Here is a 27,880-nt window from a genome sequence, read left to right as displayed (position 1 = left end):
ACTCCCTCCCCCCAGACCTCCGTAACTCTGATTCTATACAACTGTTCAAATCCAACCTCAAAACACATCTGTTCAAACTGGCATACTCACTGTAATATTTCACACTGCTTTTATTATGTTTTATGAATCCTTTTTAATTTATGAATGTATTTATTGATTTGTTTTATTCTTGTGTTTTATCCTGGAAGGTGACCTTGAGTGTCTAGAAAGGCGCCAACAAATAAAATGTATTATTATTATTATTATTATCTGGATGGCCTGTAGAGCTTAGGTGGAGGAGTACTTCATTCCAGTAGAAGTGGGGGTATTCCCAGCAGCTTTAAAAAAACAAGGACCTGACAAAAGATGTGAGGAAAGGTCAGCGATAGGTGCTCTTTGTTGCTCATGTGTTGGTTTTGATTGACAACTCCTTTAAAACCAGAGGCTGCTCTGTGGAGCTTTTCTCTGCACATTGTCTCACCTCCTGCTCCCCTCACCTCTCTGATAAGGAAGCAACGGGAAAGTAGGGAGGTAAGACAGTGAGCGTGAGGCTGTATATGGTTCTTGGGCCAGAACATTTATATGATCTCGGATAACGGGAGCATCCGCTCCCACGGTCTCCCCTGGCAACGACCTCTACAGAAGGTTAGCCTCATAGTGTGCTAAAATTGAGCTAAATTCCCAGTGATAAAATAAGACACCTTAACACAATTAAAGGTCCTAATGCAATCAGTATTGTTTCAGCTACAACTCAATTACCTGTAATGAAATGGGGCTCTTCCACTAGATACTGTGGGGTGTTAAATAGGCTTTACACTGCTTCCAAAGTGCTTGTTAGACAACTTAAAAAAAAACCCTGCCCACTTTCTGATGCCAGATAAGGGTGTATGTGTTCCACCATCTCTGTAAGTTTCCACAAAGGCCTCTCACACCTTCCAGTGTGGTCGCTCAGAGCAACAGGAAACACTTTGGATTTCATAGGTGTTTGAGCAACATTTCAGTATTTCTGAGAGACCTCAAACTGGCACCAGTGATATGTATAAAGGAAACAAGAGAGACCAGACTTACCTAACATACTGTACAGTATAGCTACAATATTAAGCTTCGCCCTGGCTCTTGACAATTTGGGGTCCTCTCAGATGGACCCTTGTCTTGCCACTTCAGTCATAATATTTCACACCATTACCTTTGACTACAGGATGTATCTGAACTATAGAATAGGTATCCCTGCTATACTTGAGCTTAAAGCATGAAATAGAAAAAAACTTAAAATTAAACTGTATGATAAACTCACAGATGCAGAATTTATGAAAAAAGGCATCTGTGTTATATTTCTAAATCAACTTTAAATGAGGATTAAAAGTTGAACTTCAAAAACGTGCCTGTGCCGAATGCTGGGTAATGACGTAGAAATACTGTACACATAAGTTTGTGCTGCAAAAATGATGTAATGTGATGGACAGGCCTAATTTCTATTATCTTTCATTTAAAGCCAGTTGTGACTCATTACACCACTGACCCTAGGAGGATGGAATAAATGCTTGTGTAGTGACTCATCTACACAGTAGTAATGTGTAGCATTGGGAGTCTCTGTGCACCCCACAACTGAGTCAGATACAATTCAACGGGTAGTGATGCAATAATAACAATTCACAATGCATTTTGCAATATTGATTGAATAAATTTGAAAAAAATATATGGCTTTTTAATTGGATGTTATCATTTACAATAAAAATTGAGTTAAAGTTTCGACCTTTTGAGTTTCAGTAAAACCGTGACAGAACTTATTTGTTGGTCTTCATGTTTACAGCAGTTGGGTGTTTTTCATCCTTTCCTTAAAATAGGCTGGAATCTTTTTTCCCATATGCTGGTTTTCAAAGCAGAGGGTGGCAGTTTGATTCCTCCCTCAGCCATCTTTTCATGCTGTTGATCAGGGCTTTCCAGCTCCAGTCCTTGGGGGCCCAAGTCCTGCAGGTGGTTTCTCTCCAGATACTCCGACATCCTCCCACCATCTAAAGACATGCATGTGAGGTTAATTGGTCACTTTAAATTTTCCCTTGGATTGAGTGTGAGTGGTTGTTTGTCTTTCTGCATTGGGTTCGTGATGGACTGGCGACCTGTCCAGGGTGTAACCTGCCCCTCCGTTGCTAATTGCTAATGAATTAATGAATAAATGTACTTTCATTCATTCATTTAGTCATTGAATTGAAACAAGGTCATTTAAAAAGGCTATCTTCATCTTCTCGTCATTGTTCCCATGGAAACTGACCCAGCCCTGTCATGTGGTCGTGGTCATCCATCTCCATCTGTTAGCCTCTGTGTAGTCATCCTGTCATCATGAGTCTGTTCCCACAACAGGTAATCAGGAGCTGTCAGAGTGCCAACTGTGCCAACAGCCTCATCCTGATGTGTCACTTTCCATCTACACACAATTGATTGTGGTTGATTTCATTGTTGTTGTTTTTTTTTCTTTTTCTTTTCTCTCTTCCTAGTAAAAAGAAATTCAGCAGCCAATCAATCAGCTTGTCACTGCAATAACATGCAAGACAGAGAGGCTGGTTTCTGACATTTGTTTACAGCAAAACTTCTTCAGTGATTGTCCTCTAAAGTGCGTGCTTCATTGTCTGTCAGCCTGAGCTGAGCTGAGAAAACAAAGCAGGAAATCATGGCCTCAGCTGTACTCGAAACTGCAGCTGCGCCCTGCAGCCAATCCGCTGATTGTCATAAATGTTTAGAAGGGCATTCTTTGTTCAACATCTGGTCTGCATGCAGAGTGGTTAAGCAGTTTAAAATATCCCTCCCCTGCCTACAAACTTTCAGAGATGTTCAGCCCTGCAGAGTTAGCTTGACATACTTAAAGGAGTCAGCTGGCTGTGAATCAAAGCTTTGATCACTCTTCTGCTACTCCAGTAAGCTTCTGTTTGCATCTTTGTGTTTAACAGTGAAATTCTGTCTTTTGTTACATGCTCCATCCTGCTGTTGTTTTTCATTCTTGGACACCAGCTGCCTTCAAATGTTTTTACTTTACTCTTTTCGAACACTGTTTGAGGTCAAGACATGCTTTTTCTGTCTTCTCCCTCACCCACGAGCCCTTTACACAGCTCAGTAGTTAAAATAAGGATCCCTGACTGGCTCCTGTGGAGCAGTTTCCATTTTATATCTGTTTCTCTGTGCGTTCACATCAGGAGGGATTGTGTATGCATTTGTGGTTGCTATTGTTAGGCATACGTGCCATTTAGATCAAAATTATTGAGATATCAAGCCACAGCATATTTATCAATAAGCATCACACACATTTCTGTCTTCTAATGGGAGTAAAATGTTTGATTGTAATGTAGTAACACACACACACACACAAAAAAACTGTTTGGATCACAGGAATATCTAGATTGTGTTCCTTGCTCAACATAACACAAGAGTTATGACAGTCACTCCTTATCACCCCAAGACAAATGTGTTGAGATGACACAATCAGGCTTGTGCATGTCATTATTACCTCAGCATATGAGGTCTGACAGTCATGATAAATCCCATCAGTGAGTTCGTCATAAGATTGTACCACAGCATTAATAAATTAATCCAGTTTTTGTGTTTTGTCAGGCTTGCGGCACCTCCCACCTGTCACCTCAGACAGGATGAAGGATGTTGCTGCCTCTTCCTGTGGAACCACAGCAAACATCTTTTCAAACGCTGTCAGAGTTTCTGATGCCCAAAGTTCTCTTTGTTGACTTTCCTCAGTATTAAAGCCACAGAAATGTTTCTTAAGTTCCTCTCTTACGTCCACATTGTATAAATTTAGATGTGTATTTTAAGATTTACACCCACAATCTTTTTTTGGAAGTTAGTGGCTATGTGTCGGTGTTATGTCTTACCCCGTCCCTGCCATAAAGACTTTGTAATTAAACACTGAGGGTTTTCTCTGTAAAATGCCCGTATTTGCCTCATTTTGAAGCACATCCGATAATTATATTAAACTCTCAAAAAAAAAAAAAAAAAAAAAACTCTTTCTTGGTGTGGAATATAAAGAGCTCATGCTGTGGTTTTCATACAACATGCGGAGCCACTTTAAAAACATCACCAAGCTAAATTTCATAATAATCTAGGCTGCATTAAAGGGAGAAGTATTTATTTTTGTTGGTACCATAAATATCAGAGTGCCTCTACTGAAAGCTATTGGGAAAGAAGAGTTGTGTTGTGGTTTGGTTGTTTGGTGGGACTGCAGTTAAGAGTTTGACAGATGGGGCTGAGGAGAATTATAAGAGTCGGTGACTCATACATCTTTTTTTTTTTAATGTTTATTCCTTCGGTGGTGTTGGCTGTGCTTGTGTGCATTCAAAAAGACCATCAGTGCATTAATAGTGATGTACAACCAACCTCTTACCAAGTGAATGTGTTTTATTTATGCTGAAGTCTTTGAACATTTCAGGGAGTCAGAGCTTTTTATTAGAAACCAAGAAGAAATTGTATCACTTACTTTTTAATCAACTCTACAAAGGTAAACTCCTGAAAGTGGATATGCAATATACCAATAAGACAAAATCTAAGCAGCTTTAATTCAGCATTTTAAAACCTTTGCACATTAATGCCATCAGGTAGGTTTATATAACTCTGTCATTGTGCAGTATATATATGAGTCATTAATTGAAACTGTGGATATAGATCCTGAACTTGATTCTTCAAAGAGCAGTTCACAAACTAGCAGATGTCACCACAGTGGTTATGTCCACTTTTTCTTATCGTCTATAATTACATGTCCAACACCAAAAGTATGACAAATGGGAATGTACTGATATTAATGGAGTCAAAACAATATTCTTACATGATTAAATGTTTTAACTTAATACAGAATTTTAGGTTGTTTTTCTAAACTTGTAACCTTTTTTGGATTAAACAAATAATCTGATTTAGCTACTAACTGACGAGTGAGTTTAATCTTTACTGTTCATACTACATCTTCTCCTAGTGTTTTACAAAGTACATGAAGCATAAGACATAAATATGACTTTACTGAAATAAATTCTTTATTAATGCCTGTTTTTTTTACCTTCTAAATAGCATGATTCTTCCCTGAAGCGGGAAACTTTCAATTAGGATAATAATTAACACTTATGCTGCAGCCAGCCTTAAACATTCACTCAACCAAATAAAGCAAAGCAGTGTTGCAGATGCAGGGGGAATTTTTGCACCATATAAATTCATTTAGATCTCATTATCCAAGCCAGTCCATTTAGTGGAATTTTTGTGTTTTATTTTTGGTCAACATTCACCCAGAATTTAGCTTCTTATTGCTTCTAATTGAATGCCTTCACACTCCTCTAATTTACTCTTCTTCTGGAGTTGGATCTGTCACTTCACTGAATAAAATTGTTCTTTTGTATCAGCAAGCTCCATTTAGCTCTGTCTGGTCTTGTAAAATTCATATATACACCAACAACATAGATGTGATTATATATCTTTGGGTGCACATGTCACAAAACTGAAAGAGATGTGTTGATAATGGAGGACAAAAAGGGTATTATTGCACCTTTTGGATGGCTTTTTTCTACCGTGTACACACTTACTTGATGCACATTTGTTACAGTCAGCGCATCTAGGAATGTTTTTTGACAAGAAAGGTTTTAATTTACTTTTTGAGTGTACCCACTTTCCTTTAGCCTGACTTGTGTACTTCAATTTCAGGTATTGATTCCCCACATTTCCCAGAATGACTCTCACTAGTCCTCAGGGATTGGGTGTGAACATGGAGGGGGAAAAGATCAGTAGTGGAAATACGAGCATATTAAGAGTCTCATTCAGGCCTACAGGTTTTTTTTTACTGATTTATTTCTTCCTGATTGTTCATGGCTGCTAAATGTCAAATCCAGAGGGAAGACCTTTCTCTTCGACTTCAGTTGATGGGCAAGAAAAACCAAACAGTTACAGCTGATCTACTTATGTTTTACCATTAAAATCAGCAGCAGGAGAACAGATTTAATGATTGCTGAACTCAGACCAGCACAACAAAACAGACGGGCTCAGAGTTGATTAGATTTCAACATGTGTTACAACATGCATGGTGTATCTAATATCCCATAATACCCTGAGGCTTGACTTGTCCAGCATGTCCTCAATGAGCTGCTTTGTGTCTATTTTTTGAGTCTTTTGAACTCACTGGCCAAACTTAAACGTTTGCAGATTTTATCACTTTGTGTCAGCATTGTTGTACAAAGCAGTTAATTGTTCTTGGGGTTGTAGATTATGATTTCTTTTTTATGCATCATTTGCTGCTATAAAGACCTGCACTTTATTGATAGAATCCTCCCTGAGAATGAGGGTGTCAGCATTTTATTTATGTTGAATCTGTAATAAATTTGCTGTTGTTTGGAGTGTTATGGGATGCATGGATTATATTATGCTTTTGAATTATAATTTGATTAGTTTTGGTTGAGATTAGCAGCACAAGTAACAATAAATATTAACCTCAAATGTATCAATAAATTAATCTATGCTAAAAAAATATTCATGGTTTATTTCCCTCTAATTAGTCCAATAGGGTAATTTATATGCTAATATAGGGTGATAAATTAGGAGTTAAAATCTGCATTTTTAAGAGACAGATGGTGTATTTTAATTTGATGTTATCTTTTTGCTATCTTTTGTTTTTTTTTTACTGGTCTAGAAAATAGGAGCTGTCTCCAAAGCATTGACTGTGCCTGCTTTTTTTTTTTTTTTTACTTTTTTTTTCCCTCTACATATTTTCACAGTAGAAGGATTATATTTACATTAGCAGTCCAGATGCAGTGTATTGTGAGGCCAGAGCCATATATGGACACAAAGCCCCTGAAGGCACTTTAAAAAATGTACGCAAGTTCCAGGTTTTTTCCATAATTACCTAAACTGACTCTACTAGAAAAATATGTAACAGAGTGCAGTTGTGTTTTTGATCCAAGGTGAAAGGCAGCCTTCCTGCAGTTGGTTACAAGTCGGGTTGAATCTCATGGGAAATCCTTAAAGCCTTGTGCATATTCCATTAAGCTGCTCATTTTTATTCTATGCCTGATTTTAATTAAGAATAGTTGGAACCCAACTGTGTGATTTAAGGGTATGTCTGACTGTCTGTCTGTCTGTGTGTGTATGTGTGTGTGTGTGGTTGCCCATGGTGTTTCTCTGAGGTGGGGTATGCCGGCTGGTTGCTCTTTGCAGCACAGTTCTTTATATTTGCTAATCTCCATCCAGTGATGGACACATTCACTCATTAGCATTCAGATGATCATAAGCTCTGCAGGCAAAGCCAAGCAGACAATGTAGGGTCTGGTGAGTCTAACTAACCACTAATTCCATATATTTGGTGCCATCAGCATTGGGTTAGCCACTTTATTTTCTATGAAAATGCTCTTTGCAGGCACAATAAGATCAGCAGAGTTGAATTTCGCTCTCATTTCTGCTGTTTAAAAATGAGCAAAGGAGCTGCTCTCCATTAGAATAAACTCTGTCCTTGCATTTTGATCACTGAGACTTTATTGCTCTCCTGGAGTCATTTGGTTTCATCAGGCTCTGGTAATAAGAGTTGAGATTGGCAGTACAGCACTTCTGTTCAATAGATGGTGCTGAGCAAGGATGTGGAAAATGAAGCCCACCCAGTCGATTTAAATGGAGAATTGTGATTAATTGGAATCGATGGTGTTGACTTCAACACTCACCACTTCCCATCTTCAGTGCCCTGCCTTGACCCATGCTTAATGTGCTTGTATACACTTTATCACATGATGCACAAGTGTGAGCATATGCATACATATTCATGACACGATATCCATCCATTTTATTATCGCTGGCTGTTACAGAGTGATGGTGGCAAAGTCAGGCTTCTGGTTTGGGCTCCCTCACATGCACTCATTCACACACGAACAAGGACACACTGTTAAGACACAGCAAGCTGATGAGTTCAGCCTGGAGAGATGTGATGAGGCTCGAGGAACAAAGACTTTGTCGATTTGGAGCTAGAAACCCAGTAGAGTGACTGCAGACCAAGTTAGAAAATGATCAGAACAGTCTGAATGGACTGTGAGGAAATACTGTTCACTCCTCTTTCTGCAGAGGTTCAAGTCTGCTGAAGCATAAATTCTCGTCATGTCTGCAGACAGGGTTGTTTCATTTTAGAACCGTTCTGTAAAGTTTTAAGATTTTACACAAAGTCTTGCAAAAACCTCAATTTCTTTTAATATCAGTGGTCAAAATAAAAAAGGATTTAAGGGCCATGTGGAGAACACTGCATATAGATTACTCTTTCTTTTAAAACGTATCCAAAGCAGTTGTTTTTGTCTATTTATTTTACTTGTATTTCCAAGAAAACAACAACATACACTGAATATGAAATTACCAAAATGTTTTAAACTATTTCACCCCCCCCATCACACTTTATTTGCACTCATATAAATCTTCATTATAACCTGAAAAATGAACCTTTCGAAAGGCTTTTTGAGCTTAGATTTTACAAACTAAATTTTCCAGTGCTTACATGACCAGTTTTCTTTCTACCAGAAAAATAAATTTTGGGCAAAGTCAGTTGGGCAAATAGGAAATTAGGCTCTGCATTTTGCCCATCTCTAGTAGATTGACTGATGTATTTCAGCAGTGCCCGGGGAGCAGAGGTCACCTTGCTCAGGAGCCCAACTCTGTTGCCAACCTGGGAGTTGAACCTGGGTCCTCTAACCTCTAGACAACCATTCCCCAATTCCAGTGATATTTCTTTGCATCCAAAGTAGTTGTGCTTCATGGATGCAGAAAGCTTTAGCTGCAGAAATCATAAAGCTGATTATTTTCTTCTTTTGGGCTGTCAGATCTTTTTTTTTTTTTTCTCAGTTTTTTTTTTTTCTTTTTCTGAGCCAACATGTCACTCATTTGAAGCAAACTCTGTTTTGTAAAAACATTGTAATTTAATAAAATTGTATCCAAGAACCCCAAAGGTCAAAGTAAATAATGTCCTATCAGACATGAATTCTCTCACACAATCATCATGGAAAAGTAAAGAGCTTCAAGTTTTCCATTTGAAATGGCAAATAAAACATTACAGCTTGTTATATTTGAGTTAAACTTGATTGGCGTCTTGCACACACATTGTGATGTCACTCAGACAGTTTATTGTGCAGCCTTGTGTCACTTCTTATCATGCACACAGGAATGGACTATTATCCTACTTTTGAAGTCTTTTAATCCATTTTATTGATAATTAAATCTTTATGTAAACTGATTACTCATCCTGCACTGCAGCTGTTAATCATAAGCAAATATTTGATGCAATGAAGAGCTTGACTGAATCTAATCTTAATAATTACGTTGATTCTCTTTTGCTTCCCTGGCATGAATATGCAGCAGGTGATTGACAGTTCGGGCACAAAGATATCAGTACTGGTATCAGCTAAGCCCATATTAGCTGAACGGCTGTGCTGTGATATACTCACAGAAGCTGTGCAGATCTGCCTTGGCCGGAAGAGTGTAGCTGTTGGGGCTTTATCTTAAAGTGCGATTTACCCTGGAGCCACACTTGGCAGGGGATTTGAAGTGATGTCTGCTGCAGGAGGGGGGGTGGCAGATGCCAAATCATCACTCGGCAAGTCCTCAGCATCACTTCCTGCTTTAAAGCATGGTCACGGGAGACAAAGTTGCATCCGTAAACAGAAAAACCCACTCTGCTTTTTACTCAGTCAACTCTCTTTCATGAACATGTTACCAAGGAGACGACCACAGACAGCCCAAAAACTCGAGAGGCCCTCCATGATATTAACACAGCATGATGTAGTTTTTATGGTCGATGGAGGGGCCTCCTTACTTTTATACACATCAGCTTTTTCTTCTGTCTTACAAATAAATCCAGGAACTCCATCCACAGTTTATGCATTGTAAATTCCCTTTAATTGAAGTCTTTTTGTGTGATTGTTTCGAAAGCAACCTGCGAGTGTTTGTTTTAGATCGATGGCTTCAAAAGCAGGAAATAATTATTTTGTGTTGAGATGAAAGTCAGGATACGGCAGCACAAACAGCCTCTGGATCTAGCCTTTTTTTAATTAGTGCTGTGTGTCTTCTGCTCTGTGTGGCAAATTAACATCCACCGTGGAGGATAAGTGATTGTGCTACACAAGTGTGTGGTTGTATGTGTGTGTGTGTGGGTGATTGTTTGAGAATTTGTGCATGCAAGAGGTCGGTGTCCTGATTGCAAGATGTTGATTTCAGAATGTTGTTACATTTTCCAGCTGCCCCACATGTTGTGTAAAGGTCAAGGATCCTATTTGTTTTCAATCTGCTACATGATGAGTACAGTTAAAAGTTAAACCAAGTCAAATTACAGCAGTTTTACAGGAGGAACAGCTGCAATAAATGGAATCAATTTGTGAATTATATTCTTAACCACCTTTGAGCTATTTGTTTTTTTTTTGACATTTAACTCAGTTATTGACATTTTACATTTTTGTCATACTGTCTTTCAGGGATACCCAGGTTTGCCAGCCAGCCGTCAGCGACCACCGTGCATGTAGGCGACAGCCAGGTCATACGATGTGAGGTTAACTCAGATCTGGTGCCCTTCACACGCTGGGAGAAAGACAGACAGCCGCTGGAGCTGAACACCAGACTGATCCAGCTGCCCAGCGGATCTCTGGTTATCAGCAATGCTTCAGAAACCGACGCTGGACTCTATCGCTGTCTGGTGGAAAATGTGGGCTCTTCCAAGTCCAGCGATGAGGCCCAGCTGCAGGCACTGCCAGGTAATTTGAAGAAAACATTAAAAACTGAAAAGTTGTCCATGATGCCATTATCGGAGTGAGTTAAAACAATACATGTTTTCTTTTATTGGGATTTGGTGGACATTACTGTGTTATGTATTAAAAAAGACATTATCCTGCTTGTCCTCAGTGGTTTCTCCTAATCAAAACCTCCACATCCTTAATTAAAACTTTTAGGGCTTTGTTGATCTTTTGTGCAGTTAGATGAAATTAATCTATTGTCCAGTGCATCATTTAATTACAGGGGTACATGGTGTTTCTTTGAGCATAATAATTACCTTTAGCATGAATAGACCTGTCAGGCTGGGGTGAGAAATGGATAAATGAAAAAAAGGGAGTAGGCTAATTCCCAGTGGAGATAACACTGACACAATAGTAAGTCAGTTGTTACACAAAAGAAAGCTAAATTCCTCTGTGGCAGGGTCTCATCTTGCCCCTCCAGAAGTTTTATTTACTGAGTTGTTAAGCACCAGGCTCCTGCCAGCACAGAGAAGATATTAGAGGCCGTAAATCAGACTTCAACAAGACCCCAGCGGGGGTCTTCATCCTCTGTACGTATCTTCTAAGGATGTGTGCTGCAGTGGGAAATAGTTGGGTGCATACAGGAGGAAAACTCATAAAGCTGTCTGAGGAAATTGAAAGAAAATGAGTTTGGACTGAAACAGATGTTGGAGCAACGCACCACATTCATAATTAGAAAATCACAACAAATCAGCTGGAGAGCAGCACAACTTAGATGTTTCCAGTTAGGAAGTGAAAGAGTTACATTTATTCCTTATGTTTGTGCCAAGTTATAGAGCTTATTAGAGTTGTAGTGTAAATAAACAGAGTAATTAATGACAGGAAATATGTTTCTTTACTTAAGGGCTCTCTACAGTATGTGCTGGATCATGTTGAGCCTCTGGTTATTTTGATATTTTCAGGATGCCACTGCAACAGTTAGTTCCAGCTTGAATGAGGCACTTTAAACCCCCGCTGATACCTCACAGTGTTATTCATTATTTGCCTGACCATTCCTGCTTTAGGTGTCAGAAGTTGCTGCCCATCGCACATACTTTCTTTTGAAGTGTTTGAGATTTATGACATCTGTAACCCATTTGGCTGAACTTTACTTATCCCATCCTTAACTTTGGCCTTAACCCTGACCTTTTTTTCTCCTTCTTTTTTTTTTATCTCCCACCTAAGAAACTGGAGAAGAAAGGAAACTGGAGTTCCTGGTTCAGCCTGTGTCTGTTGCCAAGGTGTTGGGTACCAGTGTGCTGCTCCCATGTGTGGTCAGTGGTTTCCCTTCGCCACTAATCCGATGGATGTTTGGAGACAAAGTCCTGGAAGAAAGGTATGAACATAGGCTTTGGCTGTGTTATAGGTTAGTTTTTAACATTCACGGAAATAAAACAAACCTGTTATAAACCCTCTCCTCATAATCACTTCATATCAGTAGTAACTGAGGTGTGTCTTTCACCCTTATAAGATCAGATGTTTATCCAGTTCTGTAGGGTGAGATGATTAAAGAATTTTTTTTTTTTTTTTTCGTTTCTCTACAATACACCATGAAAATGTTCCGTTCTCAACATTTCTTTAAAATAGACATTTATTTTCCTTTGTAGAATTAACTAAGTCCATTGTGGAATTCGTTCATTTTCAAAAACTCCTCAAACACCAACTATTCATCAAGGTTTACAATCTAACTTAGCTTTGCTTTGACATTAGACCTCAAATTCATACATCATTAGCAAGTCTGTTACGGTTATCAAGCAGTGGATGGAATGTCTTAAATTCTTATATCAATCGTGCATTATTGGTCCTTGTGTTGGCTGTGTTAGCATGCAGGTATGAAGAATGTGTTACTATGACGTCTCACCAGGTGAGTGGTTGGATCTAGTCATACTACCGCTATAAAAAGCAGTACTGCAAAATTTTGTCAGATTTTACCATTTTTGCACTTTTTTAACAGCTGCAAATTTGACATCCATCTTGCATCCTGTCTATTTTCTGAGCTCTCTCCAGCCAGTAAAAGTCAGTCCTGTTGACTCTTGTTTTATTTCTCGCTCCATTATGTTCTCTTTCTTTTCCTCGCTTCCAGCTTCTATAATGCTCTCTTGCGTTTCTTTGCTGAATCAGCCGTGGTACATGTTCAATACGGCCAATGTGTTGATAGCCAGTTGCTGGTGTGTGACGAGGAGACGTAAAGCCAAATATAGCTGTAACGTGGACTCTGCTTACTTTCCCTGAGACATTGATATAGAAATCTTGTTTTAACTCTGTATAAGATCTTTAGCTAAACCCTTTAATGACATATTTGATGTTTAAATAGGATTCTGTTCTGTATTGCTTTCTTCATATCTGTATTTACCTTATATTTACCCCTAATAGTAATCAATAATAGCTGGGCCCATACCCTAGCGTTCACTCATCTCTAACCTTTTAAAAGTAGACTATAATGTGCTACTTCTATGTATCTGACGCCTCTGAAAGCTAAATTGTTAACTCCAGTGACAGCTTAATGCTTTTCTGCCACTGCTACCCAGAGAGCCCCGGGGAGAGACCTGGATGTGCCAACAGAGCCACATCATCTAGGAGAGCAGGCTGCCGGGTCGCCCAGACAAGGGGAAGTTCACAAATAAAGAGCCAAAGCAGGCTGTCACAGAGGCTGTGCTCTTACTCCTTTGGCGCTCATTAGCTCCAGCACTGCAACTCAGAGTCCTCAGAGAGAATTGCACTAGACGTGGGAAATTTTATTTTCACCAATTAAGAAAGCACTTTGTTTACCTAACCCCTGTGTGCCAGTCCTGTGGTATAATAACACTGTCTCTTGTGGGGTCAACAGAAAACAGCTAAAACAGAGCTTGTTTGTCTAAATCCAGCTCAGGATGAGATTTCTGTCTTAAGTGAAATTAAATGTAAGGTCATCACATTGTTAACTGCAAAGCTCCAGTGTAGAGTGAGAAAGAATGTCATTAGTCCACTGAGCCTGTAGTTTGAAGCACAGCTCCACGTCTCAAGTTAAACGTCTTTAATGGCCGTCAAATTGTCTGCGAGTGTTCCGACCTCCAAAGGGAGCTGGCTAAAATGGTACTTATTAATCTACCTTGTATTAATTAGAAAATAATATCCACCGTGACTACCCGCCCCTCTTGGGTGTCTGCGTTGGTAATTAGCGAGCACAGCGAACAATCTGGGAAGTGTTGGTGAAATGGAAGAGAACCCCAATGCCCCTGCCTCCAGAGCACAAATGGATTGTGTGGCAAATGCATTTCCAAGGCTATTCTTTGATTTTTAATATGACATTGACATCTAAAAAGAAATGCAGAGGAATTGTCTTTTCTTCTTTCTCTCCTTGAGAGTCTCCTCTCTATTAGGCATTACATGAGGAGAAGAAGAGCTGCTATTAGTTTAAAATTGGTGTGCCACGCAGAGGAAGGGAAGCAGAAAGAGGAATCTGTAAAGAGTCTTTAATTGGTCTTCGGTGCACCACACAAACCTTGAAACCGGAGACGCTGAAGCTGTATACATCTGATGAAAGTTGATGAAAATGTGTCAGAGATGCCAAATGAAAGCAGGGTGACTCACTGACAGAGGCAATTGTCACATTCAGCTTCTGCCGTTGATGCTTTAACTTGGTCACGTCTCTTGTTTCTTCTCTCTTTGAATCTGAATTCCCACTCAAACAGAAGCCCACCAGTTTTATCCGTAGACAAAGATAAAGCAGGTGACTCTAGGTAAGGCTAATATTTGAGTATTGAGTGTTGGGTCCGTAGGCAAAGACCCATAATGCCACTGACTGACTCCTGTAAGTTGCTTTGGATAAAAAGCATCTGCTAAATGACAATGATGTAATATTTTGTGGTTAGCTCAGTTGGCAGAGCAACCGTCTCTCATGTTGGAGACCAGAGTTCTATTCCCCCAGAGAACGAATATTAACACCTTCTAGTGGGTCCTTAGGCAAGACCCTTAACGCTACTGCCTAACCATTTTAAGTTGCTTTGGATAAAAGTGTCTGCTAAATGACTGTAATGTAATGTAATGAGTATCTCTGGAGGATGTTGATTCTTAAATGTCTACAAAAAATATTTTCCAGTTATTCCGGTTTAGGTGTAGCTAGTATTTTTAAAGTAAAGAAAAGTCTTTCTCCCTCTGTGTGCTGTTGTGGTAGCCGGTCCAATATGTGTGCAAGATAAAGAAACTGAGTGAACTGAAAGAGGTTAAATGTGTTTTCTGTTTTGACTCTGTTTGTATGACCCGTGCCTGGAGTGCATGACAAGGAAAAGTTTAACATCACTTATTACTGAACTTACACACTGAAATGTTTCTTTGGCTCTGATTTGGTGGCTCTGATTAAATTTGTGAATGGTTAATCCACAGTTGAGATTAACTTCTAGCTGTCGGTGAGGTAATCCTCTTTCTGGTATCAGAGCTAGCTCCTGGTTTGTTCCTTCACATTCACAATGTTATTTAAACCTTTTTTCTTTGCAAAGATTTTGAACCATTAAAAAGAAAAGAAAACCGATTTATAGATTATTATTCAGTTTTATATCTTGTTATGATTGTGAGGCTTTTGTTTGAGGTTTACTGTGAAATTAAATATGGAATAGGAACTCAATTTAATTTGAGTCCAATTCTGTTTCTAGATTTGTATCCGTATTGTGGCTTTATTCTCTTTGAATAAAAAATTGGCACAGTTTGGCCAAATAGAGAGTCCTCCTGGTACTATCCACACTAAAACCTTCATAGAATCTATGATCTTTATGCTATTCTCATGTAATTTGTTACAGCTGTAGTCAAGGTGTTGCTGAATGCATGCAGGGACATCTTTAAATAGAATTTCTATCATGATGTTTTCCACTGTGTAAACTAAAAAACAATTAGGCGAGAATTAAAAATGTAATTTTTTCCTTTGGTTTATCACATTTTGCTCAGACATATGAACATTCACAATGTTTCTGACAGTTTGGTAATATTTTGTGAGATCTTAGCTATACATTAAGACCAGGATTATGCATATTGACCAGATAATTGTAGAAATATTGTTTATTTAATTTGGGTAGGTTTGTTCAGGCAAACCACACCTCCAAAACCCCTAGGGTTCAACAGGTTAAGCTTTTGAACGATAAGATAGTGTCGAAAAGCTGTTGATAAGCCAGAAAACACACACAAAAAAATAACTGCCATGGAATCTTTAAATCTGGTAATGAGTGGGATTTAACGTTTGATTCTGAACCCGTCTCTGTTCTTTGGGCTGTATCCAGGGATACTTGCTTTGTTCTGAGATTCTGCTGCTGCAGTATGACTTGAAAGTGTTTTTTTTTTTTTTATTGTGCTTCTGAGGATACTGTTAAAGACGCAGTGGGATCCTTCAAACGACTTTTAAGAATGTGTCTTAGAAATTATGTCTTTCATAAAGTGGATTAGGTTTTAGGTCTTTGCAGACTACCATTGTTATGTAATCCATGACAGAAACTCCTGTTTTGTTGGTTTCACTTGTCTTTTTTTTTTTTTTTTTTTTTGTATTTTTTTAATTGATCACTTATTGTGCAGGTAAGGGCTAAAAAAAGGCCTTTGTTTTTTGGGGGGGATTATCATTCCAGATACTGCCTTAATTCCCCTCCATTATAAAACAAATTAAATCAAACCTAGTGCTACTAATTTACCAGATGAATTGCTGCTTTACATTAAACGTATATTAAAATACAAGTCAGGTACCTCAAATGAAAGATTTATATTGCTGTTGCTACATTCTCAAGCTTATCTCTGCTTTAGGGTGCAGTTTATGAATTCATCATTGTCCTGATCCTTGCCTCTAATTCATTTAGGCTCTGAGCATGTCTATTGCCAAGGACACCAAGCTCACCATTTATTTAGATTAGACTCAGCAACACTCTGACAGAACACTCTAAGCTATTCACTCAACATGTATTCTTAGCAAATGCCCTGTGTGTCATTGATAGTGTCCCCAGGTACCATATGCACAGAGAGAAACAGGCCTTTGAATTTTGTTATGTGTGCTGGTCCTGATGGCACTCATGAAAAGGACAGTCATCTTTTGTTCTTGGGAGTGTCTCTCTGTCACCTAATATAATTCCCCAGCAGTCAATAAAATGGATGAATTATGCATGATGACCAGCAACAGGGAATTGACAGAGCGTGTAAATCAGCCATCTTCCAAAGCCCCCAAGTAGTCTGTCTTCTCTCCTCCTTGTCTTCTCATGCTCATTTAAATATGATTGTATATGTTGCATTAACTTGAGTTGGAGCACAAGATTTGTTTGCAAAAGGACCGTCTTACAACCCTCTAGCATATGAGTAGCATGCGAACTCACATCCCAGCTTATTCTCTTGTTTGTGTCCAGGTGAGCCTATTTAAACAAAGGCACACTCATGAATTCAGAGCCACACTTCAGTCTACAGGAAGTCTTTATTTTAGTGCACTATCAAAGGAAACCAGAGCAACATGATGACAATGATGAAGAGCTTATTACTGAGTTGTCTGCACACTAGTTTATGATAGCTAAATGAGCAAAAATGAAAGGGATGGAGGTTTAAATCTAATTTGTACTGGCTAGGAATTAATCGAAATTCATAAATACGTGTAAATAAAACCTCCAAACAAATTAACTATATGTAGAGTCCAACCTGTTGCTTTTTTCTCCCTGATCTTCCTTCAATGTTCACTAAGATCCCCTGGAAATGGTGAGCTTTCTTTGACATATTTGGACAAGCATACATTTAATGATCTTTAAAATCCTGACTACAGATAAAAATTATAAACACCATGAGGAAAATTACCTTTTTGATCATTTACTCATCAGGCTAATCGACAGATGTGATCTTCTTTTGTGAATAAAGTCTGTTTCCATCAAGGTGACAAGATCTGGAAATATCTTTGCAACAGAATTTACATTATTTTCACCAAAGCAGTGATGATGGAGATTTAAATAACTTCAAATTATCATGCACCTAATCTGATATGCAAGTTTTAAATTGGTTTTAGATAGATTAACCTATTATTTTTTTGAGTAATACAGCTACAAAATGTCAACTATGTGTAAATATGTTGTGTTAGATTATTTTTGTTCAATTGGTACTGTTACATAGTGACTTTGCTTGTTAAAATGTGTTTTAAAGGTTACAGAATAAGAAGAAAATCTGTAATAATTAGAAAGTACCATAAACAAAAGGAAAGTAAACAATAATTATGAAAAAGTAACTATAAAAAATTACAAATAAATATTATATAGCAATTTAATATTGAGTAGCATACAGAGTAAATACACTTACCGGTCACTTTATTAAGTACACCTTGCTAGTACCGGGATGGACCCCCTTTTCCCCTTTGGAACTATCTTAATTCTTTACAACAAGGTGTTGTAAACATTCCTTTGAGATTATGCTCCATATTGACATGATAGCATCACAAAGTTGCTGCAGATTCGTCGGCTGCACATCCATGATGACAATCTCCCATTCTACCACGTCCCAGAAGGGTTTTATTGAGCCTTGTTTCCACCAACGGGTGCAGGTTGGGATGGTTTGTAATCTCCACATTTCCACAGCCAACCGTCACCTTAACTGAGAAGTGGAGTATCAGCCGGATAGTGATAGATGCCTCAGCTACGTAATAGCATGATGCCATCGCTGCGCAGGGCCTTCAATAAAGTATAACCAAAACATGACTCAGAATGGAGGAGGAGAATGGTGGTCATCCAACAGTTTGTGTTCTTTCTTCTTGGCTGTTCTTTGTAAAGGCATTTTAAACTAAGATTTAATCAACAAAAAGAAATATGTTGCTCTAAACAAGAAGCCATTCCTGCTTTGTTTTTAAGGCCAGGTCGCACATGAAGTGACTTTTTTTTTTTTCAACCAAATAACAAATTGCAGTGTGTCAAACAGTTAGGCAGTTAGATTGGTACCCCAACGGAAGGGTCCCAACAAAGTAGGAAGTATCGGGTCAGATATTAGGGTACCCTTTCCAAGTATGGAAGCACAAACAATGCGGCCCGACCCGACCCGCACCTGTTGGTGAAAACGGGGCTTTGGATTGAGATCTTGTGACTGTAGAGGCCATTGCAAGAAAATATCCCCTACACCATTACACCACCTCCGGCCTGACACCATTGATACAAAGCGGCACGGATCCATGCTTTTATTTTGTTTCCCACTAATTCTGACTCTACCATCTAAATGTTTAGCTAAAATGGAGACGCTTCAGGCCAGGCAAAGTTTTTCTAATCTTCTATTGTTCAAGTTTTGGTGAGCTATCTCCTCTGACTTTACAACAACTTTTTGGTCCAGGCAGATGGGTGTGTGTGAAAGTCCCAGTAGATCAGCAGTTCCTGAAATACTCAGACCAGCCGTCTGGCACCAACAGCCATGACACGTTCAGACTTCCTTAAATCTCCTTTCTTCCTTGTTCTGATGCTCAGTTTGAACTTCAGCAAGTCATCTTAACCATGTCTACATGCCTCAGTGTATTTAGTTGCTGCCATGTGACTGGCTGATGGGCTGAACATGTGTACTTAATAAAGTGGCTGTTGACCATCCATCCATTATCTATACCGCTTCATCCATTCAGGGTTGTGGGGAAGCTGGAGCCTAACCCAGCATTTAGCAGGTAAGAAACAGGGTACATCCTGGACAGGTCACCAGTCCATTACAGGGCCAACATACAGAAAAACAACCACTCACACTCGAGAATTTTGAGTGGCCAATTAACGTACCGGTTTGGATGGTGGGAGGAAGCCATAGTACCTGGAGAGAACACAGAGAAAGACCAGAGCAGCCAGAAATGCCACTGTTCGAACCTCCCCCTAGCCGAGGCTCAAACCAGCGACCCTCTTGCTTTGAGGCCGAGGTGCTAACCACCGCACCACTGTGCAGCCTAGACACAGTGACCATACAGTATAAATAAACACCTCCACTGCATAGTTTAAAGTGTGATCTTTTTTTTTTTTTACATCTGTATTTCAAACAATAAAAGTATAAATATCAACTTTGCCATTCACTGCATTGCCAAGTGTTATCGTTAAATTATAAATGCACATCAGAAGTGTTGCAGTGCTGTTTTGACTTGTAATGATGTTGTTCAAACCACCAGCTCTTTGATAATAATTTCAAGATGCATGCAGACTATTTGAAAAGATGGCATGGTTACACAAACACCACTTGATTTTAAATTTCCAATCCATGTTAACAGTCCTTCAGATGCAATCATCCATAATTGTCTGCCTGTTTTAAATGAAATCATAGTGACACTCCACAATTTAACCTGCTCTTTGCTCTGCAGCCTTTTAAGTCTTGCTGCGGAGTTAACAACCACGCAATCAAACATTTTTTTCTTGAAGTTTTTAATTCTTAGTTTATATTTCCAAAGCAATTTTGTGGCGTGGTGAAGCTGTTTATATGTAATTTTTCAAGCAGCACAGAAAACTGCAGTTGTGATAAACATGCGTGTGGTCAAATTAAACCTTTCAAAGAGGCTGAACACAGATACAATCAGCTGCTGTCATTCCTCTCAGGGTGAGAGCTGAAGTATATGATCAGTGATGTTTGTTTGGCTGCAACAATTACTGAAACGTGGGCAAAGGCAGAAATCTGTTTATAAATTTTGCTAAATTGAAGAGTTTGCTCTCTAGCCTTTGCAGAGGATGAACATCTGAATTTCAGATCCTTATAAGATTCAGATTCAGCTTACAAACACGCCAGTAACTCAAAGAACACTACATACTGTAATTGTTTCTGTTTAACTCATTGTGGAGGAAGGAAAAAAGGGGATCTTTTGTTATTTCCATCAATGTGTGAAAATGTTGAGTATAAGCATAAACTTCCTGCCACTGCAAATCTTTCCAGAACAGAATCTTCACCACAGACCTTATCATGAGGTTTATAATGTTCTGTTTTTATGTATTTATAACTGAGGTTAAAATTAAATGTATTCTACATATTATATGTGATTAATTCGTCAAAGTGGTTTGTTTAATGATAACATAGGCCTCTGCTTGGAAATTGCATACCCATAATGAAATGAGTATATCTCTGCAACCACAAGGTCTATTTGAATACTATTAGAGTCAGAGTAAAGGAAACACTTGTGAGATTTGTTAAGATGTGTGCTTATCTGTATACTTGGTGAAGAATAAATGAAGATGGCACAAATAAAAACATTTTTAGGATAAATTTGAGTATCCCTTTGCAATACTACAGCTCTAGCTCTAAATCGCTAACAAATCCTAGAACAATATGTGAACATTATTTCTGAAAAGGCCAACTCTGATAAAGTGAAGGAGAACAAAATTAGAGAGGTTTTAGTACAGACAGTTCAGATGAGGTCTCCAAAATGGCCATTTTGGCACAGTTTGTTACCATTTGTTCTCAATTTTCCAAATAAGGGCCATCAAGTTTTAAAAGGTGTGGAGGAAATGTGTGGTTGAAGGAAGAATCCATTAAACTTGAGTGTGATTTAGGTTCAGTTCCTCGATATTTTGAAACAAGGAATTGGCCTCAGTGGATGATACTTTCTCTGAGAAAGTATCATAGTTATAAATTTAGAGGCAGAACATCAGATACTTCACATAATCACCAGAACATCAGCTACTGCTAATTTGATTGGACTGCATGCAATTTTTTAGGTGTGTCAAAGAAAGAGTGAACAAAAAAACAGTGGTCATCTGAGACTTCAAAACATGTATCAAGAAATCCAGGAAATCTTTAAAGAAGTGCATATCGAAGCTTGTATTTTTACGGCAAATAACATCGTCTATGATGTTTTGAGCCTCGCTGCGTGTAGCAGTTCAGGAAGTGGTTTGAATGTTGACATGATGTATTATTCTAAGATGTAAAGCCCAAAGAATCTCGTCACAATTATAGGCTGTTTTTTAAATAAAAAGGAATGAACTGTCCCCGTCTACATCAGCTGGATAAGCACCTTCACTTCCCTTTTGTTCAATGTGGCAAGACACCTTTGACTGTCACACTGTTTCTGATCTGTCGGTGCGGTGGAGTAGCTTTTCTCACATAAAGAGGAACTACACTCAGTTGTAGTGCACTAAAACCCTCACAATTATAAGAGTGACTGCTTGATAAGCCTTAACATTTAGAAAAGTGATAGTTTGTTGCTGGATAAAAACCGTCACCTCGCATGATTTACTACCCAGTTTCACACTAATTTATAAGTGACTGATTGCTGTTGTTTTAACAGATTGATGAAGCTATTAATGTTCCATATTTCATGCCTGAAAGAAGCTTAATTGAGAACGCGGTTGGCTTGTAAAGTGGAGCACGTCAAATTCCTTACTTACACAGGAAGTCCACACAGTAAGAATTCTGCTCAGACACTCAAATTCCTTCAGTGCTGTTAAAATGACAGACGGTAGCAGGAGAGGGTAAAGAAGTGGTTTTGTTGGCATGTGCTGCAGAGAGAACAGACAAGCAACATGGACTGTCTGGCAGAGCAGCATGGGTTTTTCTTTTTTCAGGATGTCTGCCTCTCTGGCTTTGCTGTTGTAGTGGCTAATCTTTTTTTTTTAAAACTATAAAGCAGCAGTAGGCAAAGAACTGATGAGTCAGATCGCCTGCACATCATCACTCACAGCATAAACCAACTCACCTGAAACACATCACAGTACCTTTTCAGCAGACATTATGTCTGAGCATGTCCTATTTAAAGGCTTTATAGTTGTGTGCAATATAGCTTTGTCGATGTGAAGCAGCATGGAGCATGCAGTGTTCGTGTGGCTTCAAGGACCCACAGAGAATCTAAAAGGATATTATGTGAATTGTGGGCTGCAGGCTCCATTGTACTATGCAGTAATCAAACGATCAGTTTATTCTTGGGGACCCTGGTAAAGGAAAAAGCAAATAAAGTGAGGTATGCAGGAGTTGTTTTTTTTTTTTTTTTTTTTTGTCTCAAGGGCCCCGCAGCTCTATATTACGAGCCAGAGGAAAATATAAATGTTTTCATGGCTGAGTCACTTGAGAATCTCCAGCTTGGGCTGTTGGCATCAGGTTCTTTTTCATTAATCGCACATTAATTTCTTTTTGTTTATTCATTCGTTTATTTTCTCATCTGGCCTTGCATTTGTTTCTCCAGTTTCATACCTCACATCTCAAATGACATAATTCACATTAGAACCAGCTTTAAGTAAAGAAAGTAAGTGAGTAAGTAAGTAAAAAAGAAAAGAAAGGTCATTTTAGTTGTAAAATGAAATGAAACAGGCTATATTCTGGTCCAAAGGGTAAAGCTCATTTTTCAGGTTTGCTTATAATGTGCCTTGCAGAGTACTTGGGCCCAAAGAGAGAGAATTTCATGTAAACAGGCAACAGGAATAACAAAAAGTAATCAAACCAGGAAAGTTTAGAGACTTCATCTTTTTCCATTTATACCACATCTCTTGTTACTCTGTGACAGTTGTGATTCCACCTTCTTTCCCCTGTGTGCCTCGGTTAAAATGACCCGTGCACAACCACTGTCAGAGTACCGATTGGTCCGTGATGACATACCATACTGCCTCCATCAAACACCCACACCCACAGTTCTTCAGTGTTCCACTGCTTCCCCTCACCGCTGACCTTGCCACCAGTCTGCGTTATACAGGGCTGAGTTACCACACACACACACACACACACACACACACACACTGATTGTGCCCACCACGACACTTCTGAAATCTCTGAAGGAAGCTGTTGTTTCCTCTAAAGCTGGATGCCAGAACAGAGGAGATTGTGCTACAGGATAAATATGTAGTTTTTCAACAGTGGAACTCAAGATGTGAAGACTAAACAGCTGTAAGCTTTAAGAAAACCAAACATCATCAAGTTAATCGGGGGGGGGGGGGGGGGGGGGGCATTCAGTTCAGACCAGAACGTGAAGCAATGAATAAGACCAATTTAAGTGCATCCACTTATGACATTTCCTCCACATGTAACCGGCATTTTGGGAGCCTGGAAACAATAACTTGTGAAACCTGGTACCAAAATGAAAACATCTGAAAATGCCAACATTTTGTTTCTCTGTTTACAATCCAAGCACTTCTTTCCTGGACTGCTGACGCCATTGCCCCATCTCTCCCATAACATGCATGCGCAAGCACCATGAGTTGTTGCACATGCTCCATGTCGTCTTCTTTCTGTGGCAGCATTACACAGCCGCTTACAGGACTGGCATATGTACTGCAGCATTTTCTGTGGTTTTGTGTGGATGCACACATTTCTTGAAATTATTCCATCTTTACAGCAAGAAAAAGAAAAAGTTTTGGGCCCAGTTATTTCATACTTCACGAAAGGCCTTGTCTGGGATGGGGCAGGGATTTGTTTGGGGGTTGGTATTGAAATTTGGTATATTTTTTTGATTTATTTCCAACAAAAGTAACATAAATAAATAACAGAATAGTTAAAAAAATAACAGCTGTTATCAAGCCCGAAAAGGTGCAGGATAAAGTACTAACTTACATGAAGTTTGGAGCGTCCATTTCTTTATGTGAAATGTATAGTTGGTCCAGTAATTTCATACATTACAAAAACATTGTGGCAAGGTGGGGGTTGTGCACGTGGTGGTGTCCAGGTCTTTATTTGCCACGTGTCTGTACACCTTTTTGTACTTTCTCCCTGCTTCAACCAGCTGTTCCTTAACTCTCCATTCAACCTTGTTGAATCTTTGGCATCAGTGGAAAAGCGGAATAGACAACATTCCACTTTTCCATATTAATCAGATGAACTTCAAATTTCCGACCAATCACACAATTGTTCTTAAACACAACGTAAGACAAGTTCTCCTAGGTTGATGTGTTGACAACACGCACAAGAACAAGCAGGGCAGAACAAAATGACGTCATGTTGTTTTTGCAGCCTTGAGAAGAAGAATAAAGTTGTGTGCTCTTTCAGATACAAGGGGGGGGGATGAAGATTTTTCACAGATTTTCCCATTAACACAAGATCTTGGGGAAAAAACAAAGCCCAACTCTGGATTGAAATCAATGTTATGATATTGCACATCATTATTGAGATGATTTCCTTATTGTGATGGATCGCTTAAGATCTTTTAGCTAACTATCAAGACATCTGTCAAATCCTCAGAGAATCATCTTTTTCTGTTTTTTTTTTTTTTTATAACTACAAGGAGAGATCTTCTTAAACAGTACAAGCAGGTTTTTAGCTGATCCACCTTTAAGCAAGTTTGCGTTGCCGCCTTTCTTTGTGGTAACATAATCCTATTCTCTGTTCAAATGAGCACTTTCGCCCCTTTAGATGGAGTTAAGACTTCATTGCTGTAAGCAGAAAGGAACTGACTGGGTGTTTCACATGAAGTGTGTGTTCTTTTTCCTACAAAAGGAAACTGTTGCTGACTTTTATGGAGCATGCAGTACAAAAGGCCAAGAGTCTGAATAGTTGTCCGAGTGAGACAAACTGCAGGAATGCCTGGCACAACAAACTCAAACGTCTTTCAGAAGACATTTTTCATTCAGCAGGGACTCGACATGCGCTTATACGGCAGAATGGGCCACACTCTGTATCGTCCAGCAGGGAAGTGATGTAAATCAAGATATTGTCTATTTACAGCATTTCTGTGTTACCTTTTACAGATTTTGCAACAACAGAGAAGGCAGCTGCTTGCTGTATATCACCCAACTTTTCTCACCTCAGGTTTTTTTGCTGAGTGCAGTTTTTTTTTACTCTTTCCTTTATTACAGCCCGTTTTGCTGTCACAATGTGCCTGCAGTGGTGTTTGTCGTTTTCAGTCTTAAGGGATCTCGGATTAACTCATGTTTCTTGTCGGCCTAAATGGGCCAACCTGACTTTATAAGCTTGCTCCTTGCCTTGAGTGTTACAGATTTCTTATGAATGGTTGGTTACAGAAAATTCTTGCATAATGTGGCCTCTGTATGGATGTAATATTGCATAAATGTCAACGTACTTTATTAAGTTGTTTTTAACATCATAGTTGGCAACAGTTGAGAATTCATTTTCAACATCAGTGACATTATTTTACATTAAATTCCAGCTTTTTGTTTAAATTTGTGATAGACAAAGAGTTGCAGCCAGTCCCATAAGTGCAATACAAGTCTGATACCCCACAAAATGATGCATCTGTTCCTACATTTGACTAAATGAAACTGCAACTATTGAAACTGATAAAATGAAGATAGTGTTAAAATCTGTCTTTCCCCTGCAGTACAATTGAAACAGTATTGTCATTGTGGTAACAGCAGGTTGAGTGCCACTCGAATGCTCCACTCCAGCACAGGCAGACAGGCAGATGGTCTCACAGACCAATGCTGCCAAACTAGAAGTAGTCATGAAGGGAGAGACGACAGAGCTTTTGTGGAAAATCCAGCTCTGCAGTTTGTTTAGACACCGTACCAACCTTCAGCATAGAGTTGTCTCCCTCAGTGCACCATTTACCCCAGCGTATGTATCCTCACTTCTCTGTGCAAAAACAATTAAGCCTTAATTTTGCTTCTTTCTATTTTTCCACTGCATCTTGTTTGCTGTGGCTCTCTGAATTTTATCTTCCTCAGCCAACCCTGCCTCTCTGAACGCAGAGTTCTCTCTCTAAGCTATTGATTGCTGTTTTCATTCCTCTCAGCCTCCTTCTACTCCATACTCAAGCAGTCATTGAATCAAGCCAGAACTTGGACTCAGACTGGTCTTAATGGGAAAATTAAAATCAGGACTGTTTAAGTGGAGGGTCACCAAATCAGGGGGAGGGTTATACAAATAGATTTATGGTTATATTTCAGGATTAGGCATCAAATAAAAAGTATTCTTGACTTTATGAGTTGTGCACATCTCTGATGTTGTACTTCAGTACTAATAATTCTGTTAACTATTTGCCAGTTTTACCTCTCATCACTTTATATTGTGTATTTATTGCATGTGAAGTAAATGTATTTTTCATAGACACAAAGTATTCATGTTTAAGGTAAGTGAAAGATAACATGTTTAATTAAAATCCAGCACAACGTCCAAATGAACATTTAAAGCCTTTATGAGAAAAGGAAAATGCTCAACATGTTTAGGACTGAAAGCATCTCTAATATCACGATGCTCTGTCATTTTTTTGGCTTGTTGATTGGGATTGGAGTTCTTTAAGTATGCTGATGAAAGAAAATGAAAACATTTGTTAAGACCATGAAACAACTGCAGTGTCGCTGCTGTACAGGCTACATAGACTTTCACATTGATGTCTTGTGGGACAGCTGCAAAATAAAACATGAAGACATCTGACATGAAACATCTATTTCTTTTAAAGTATCTGATTACACGATGTTACCCTTTTTTTTTATTTCTACCTAACTCAACCTACAATATGCTACTGAGTTTTAAAAATTCAGAATTTTTCTACAGCTTGACAGTCATTAATGTTGAAGAGTATTTCATTTTTTTTCGTTTTAATCTTTTATGAAAGGATGCTAGGTTTGCTTGATGTATATTTTATTTATTCAGACAGCTGGTGTGAGGTGACAGAGCAAAGAAATGAGGACAAAATGTGGAGTCAAACTCAGGTCAGAAGGGAAGTATGAAGCTCCAGAAAATCCACCATAACCACTGAATGATATGAGAGAAGGGTGAATGTTTTTCATGTAAATAACCCTGTCATGACTTTTTACACACTTAGCAAGTCTATTAAAAAGATGGCAGTGCTGCTCAAGTTCAGCTTTGCCCAGAGAGATATAAAGAACGACCTGAGAGTTGATCCATGTGATGCTGACATTGTTAATGTTGCAACCTTGCAAATAAAGGTCAGGGGCTTTAATAACAAAGGTGTAACAGTCTAATCAGAGTTACTTTCATGCTTTACCACAACTGTGTTCTTTCTGTTTTCAGTGAGGGTCGTGTGGAAGTGGTGGGAGGAGGCAGTCTCCAGATTTCCAATCTAACGGAGGAGGATGCTGGCATGTACACCTGTGTGGCGGACAATTCCAACACCACCATTGAAGTACAGGCCCAGCTCACAGTACAAGGTTAGTTTTTATCAGTCCACATCATCTACTCTGTGATCTGTAACCAAAGGTAAAATCTGGTTTAATCACGTGATGCAGTCTACGATTAAATGCAGCACATTTGGTTGTCTTATGTACAAAATGTGATATATAAATAAATTTGTCTTGCTTTGCTTTACAAGGTCAAAGACACAAAATCGTAATGGTGCCCAAGTC

At 38.8% G+C, this 27,880-nt stretch overlaps 1 protein-coding gene across 14 annotated transcripts in view; it reads left to right on the top strand.

Annotated features, from left to right (window-relative positions):
* The window catches only part of neo1a (neogenin 1a), a 176,803-nt gene that overhangs the window by 79,196 nt on the left and 69,727 nt on the right, over positions 1-27,880 (top strand). For all 14 annotated transcript variants that reach the window (XM_041983981.1, XM_041984034.1, XM_041983967.1 and 11 more), the window contains exons 3-5: positions 10,440-10,715; positions 11,919-12,069; positions 27,549-27,685. In XM_041983981.1, the coding sequence (XP_041839915.1) occupies positions 10,440-10,715; positions 11,919-12,069; positions 27,549-27,685 (564 nt within the window). The remainder of the gene's footprint in view (positions 1-10,439; positions 10,716-11,918; positions 12,070-27,548; positions 27,686-27,880) is intronic.

The sequence above is a fragment of the Melanotaenia boesemani genome, chromosome 1 (genome assembly GCF_017639745.1).
Source record: "Melanotaenia boesemani isolate fMelBoe1 chromosome 1, fMelBoe1.pri, whole genome shotgun sequence".
NCBI lineage: Eukaryota > Metazoa > Chordata > Actinopteri > Atheriniformes > Melanotaeniidae > Melanotaenia > Melanotaenia boesemani.
This window is presented reverse-complemented; position numbering and strand designations above follow the sequence as displayed.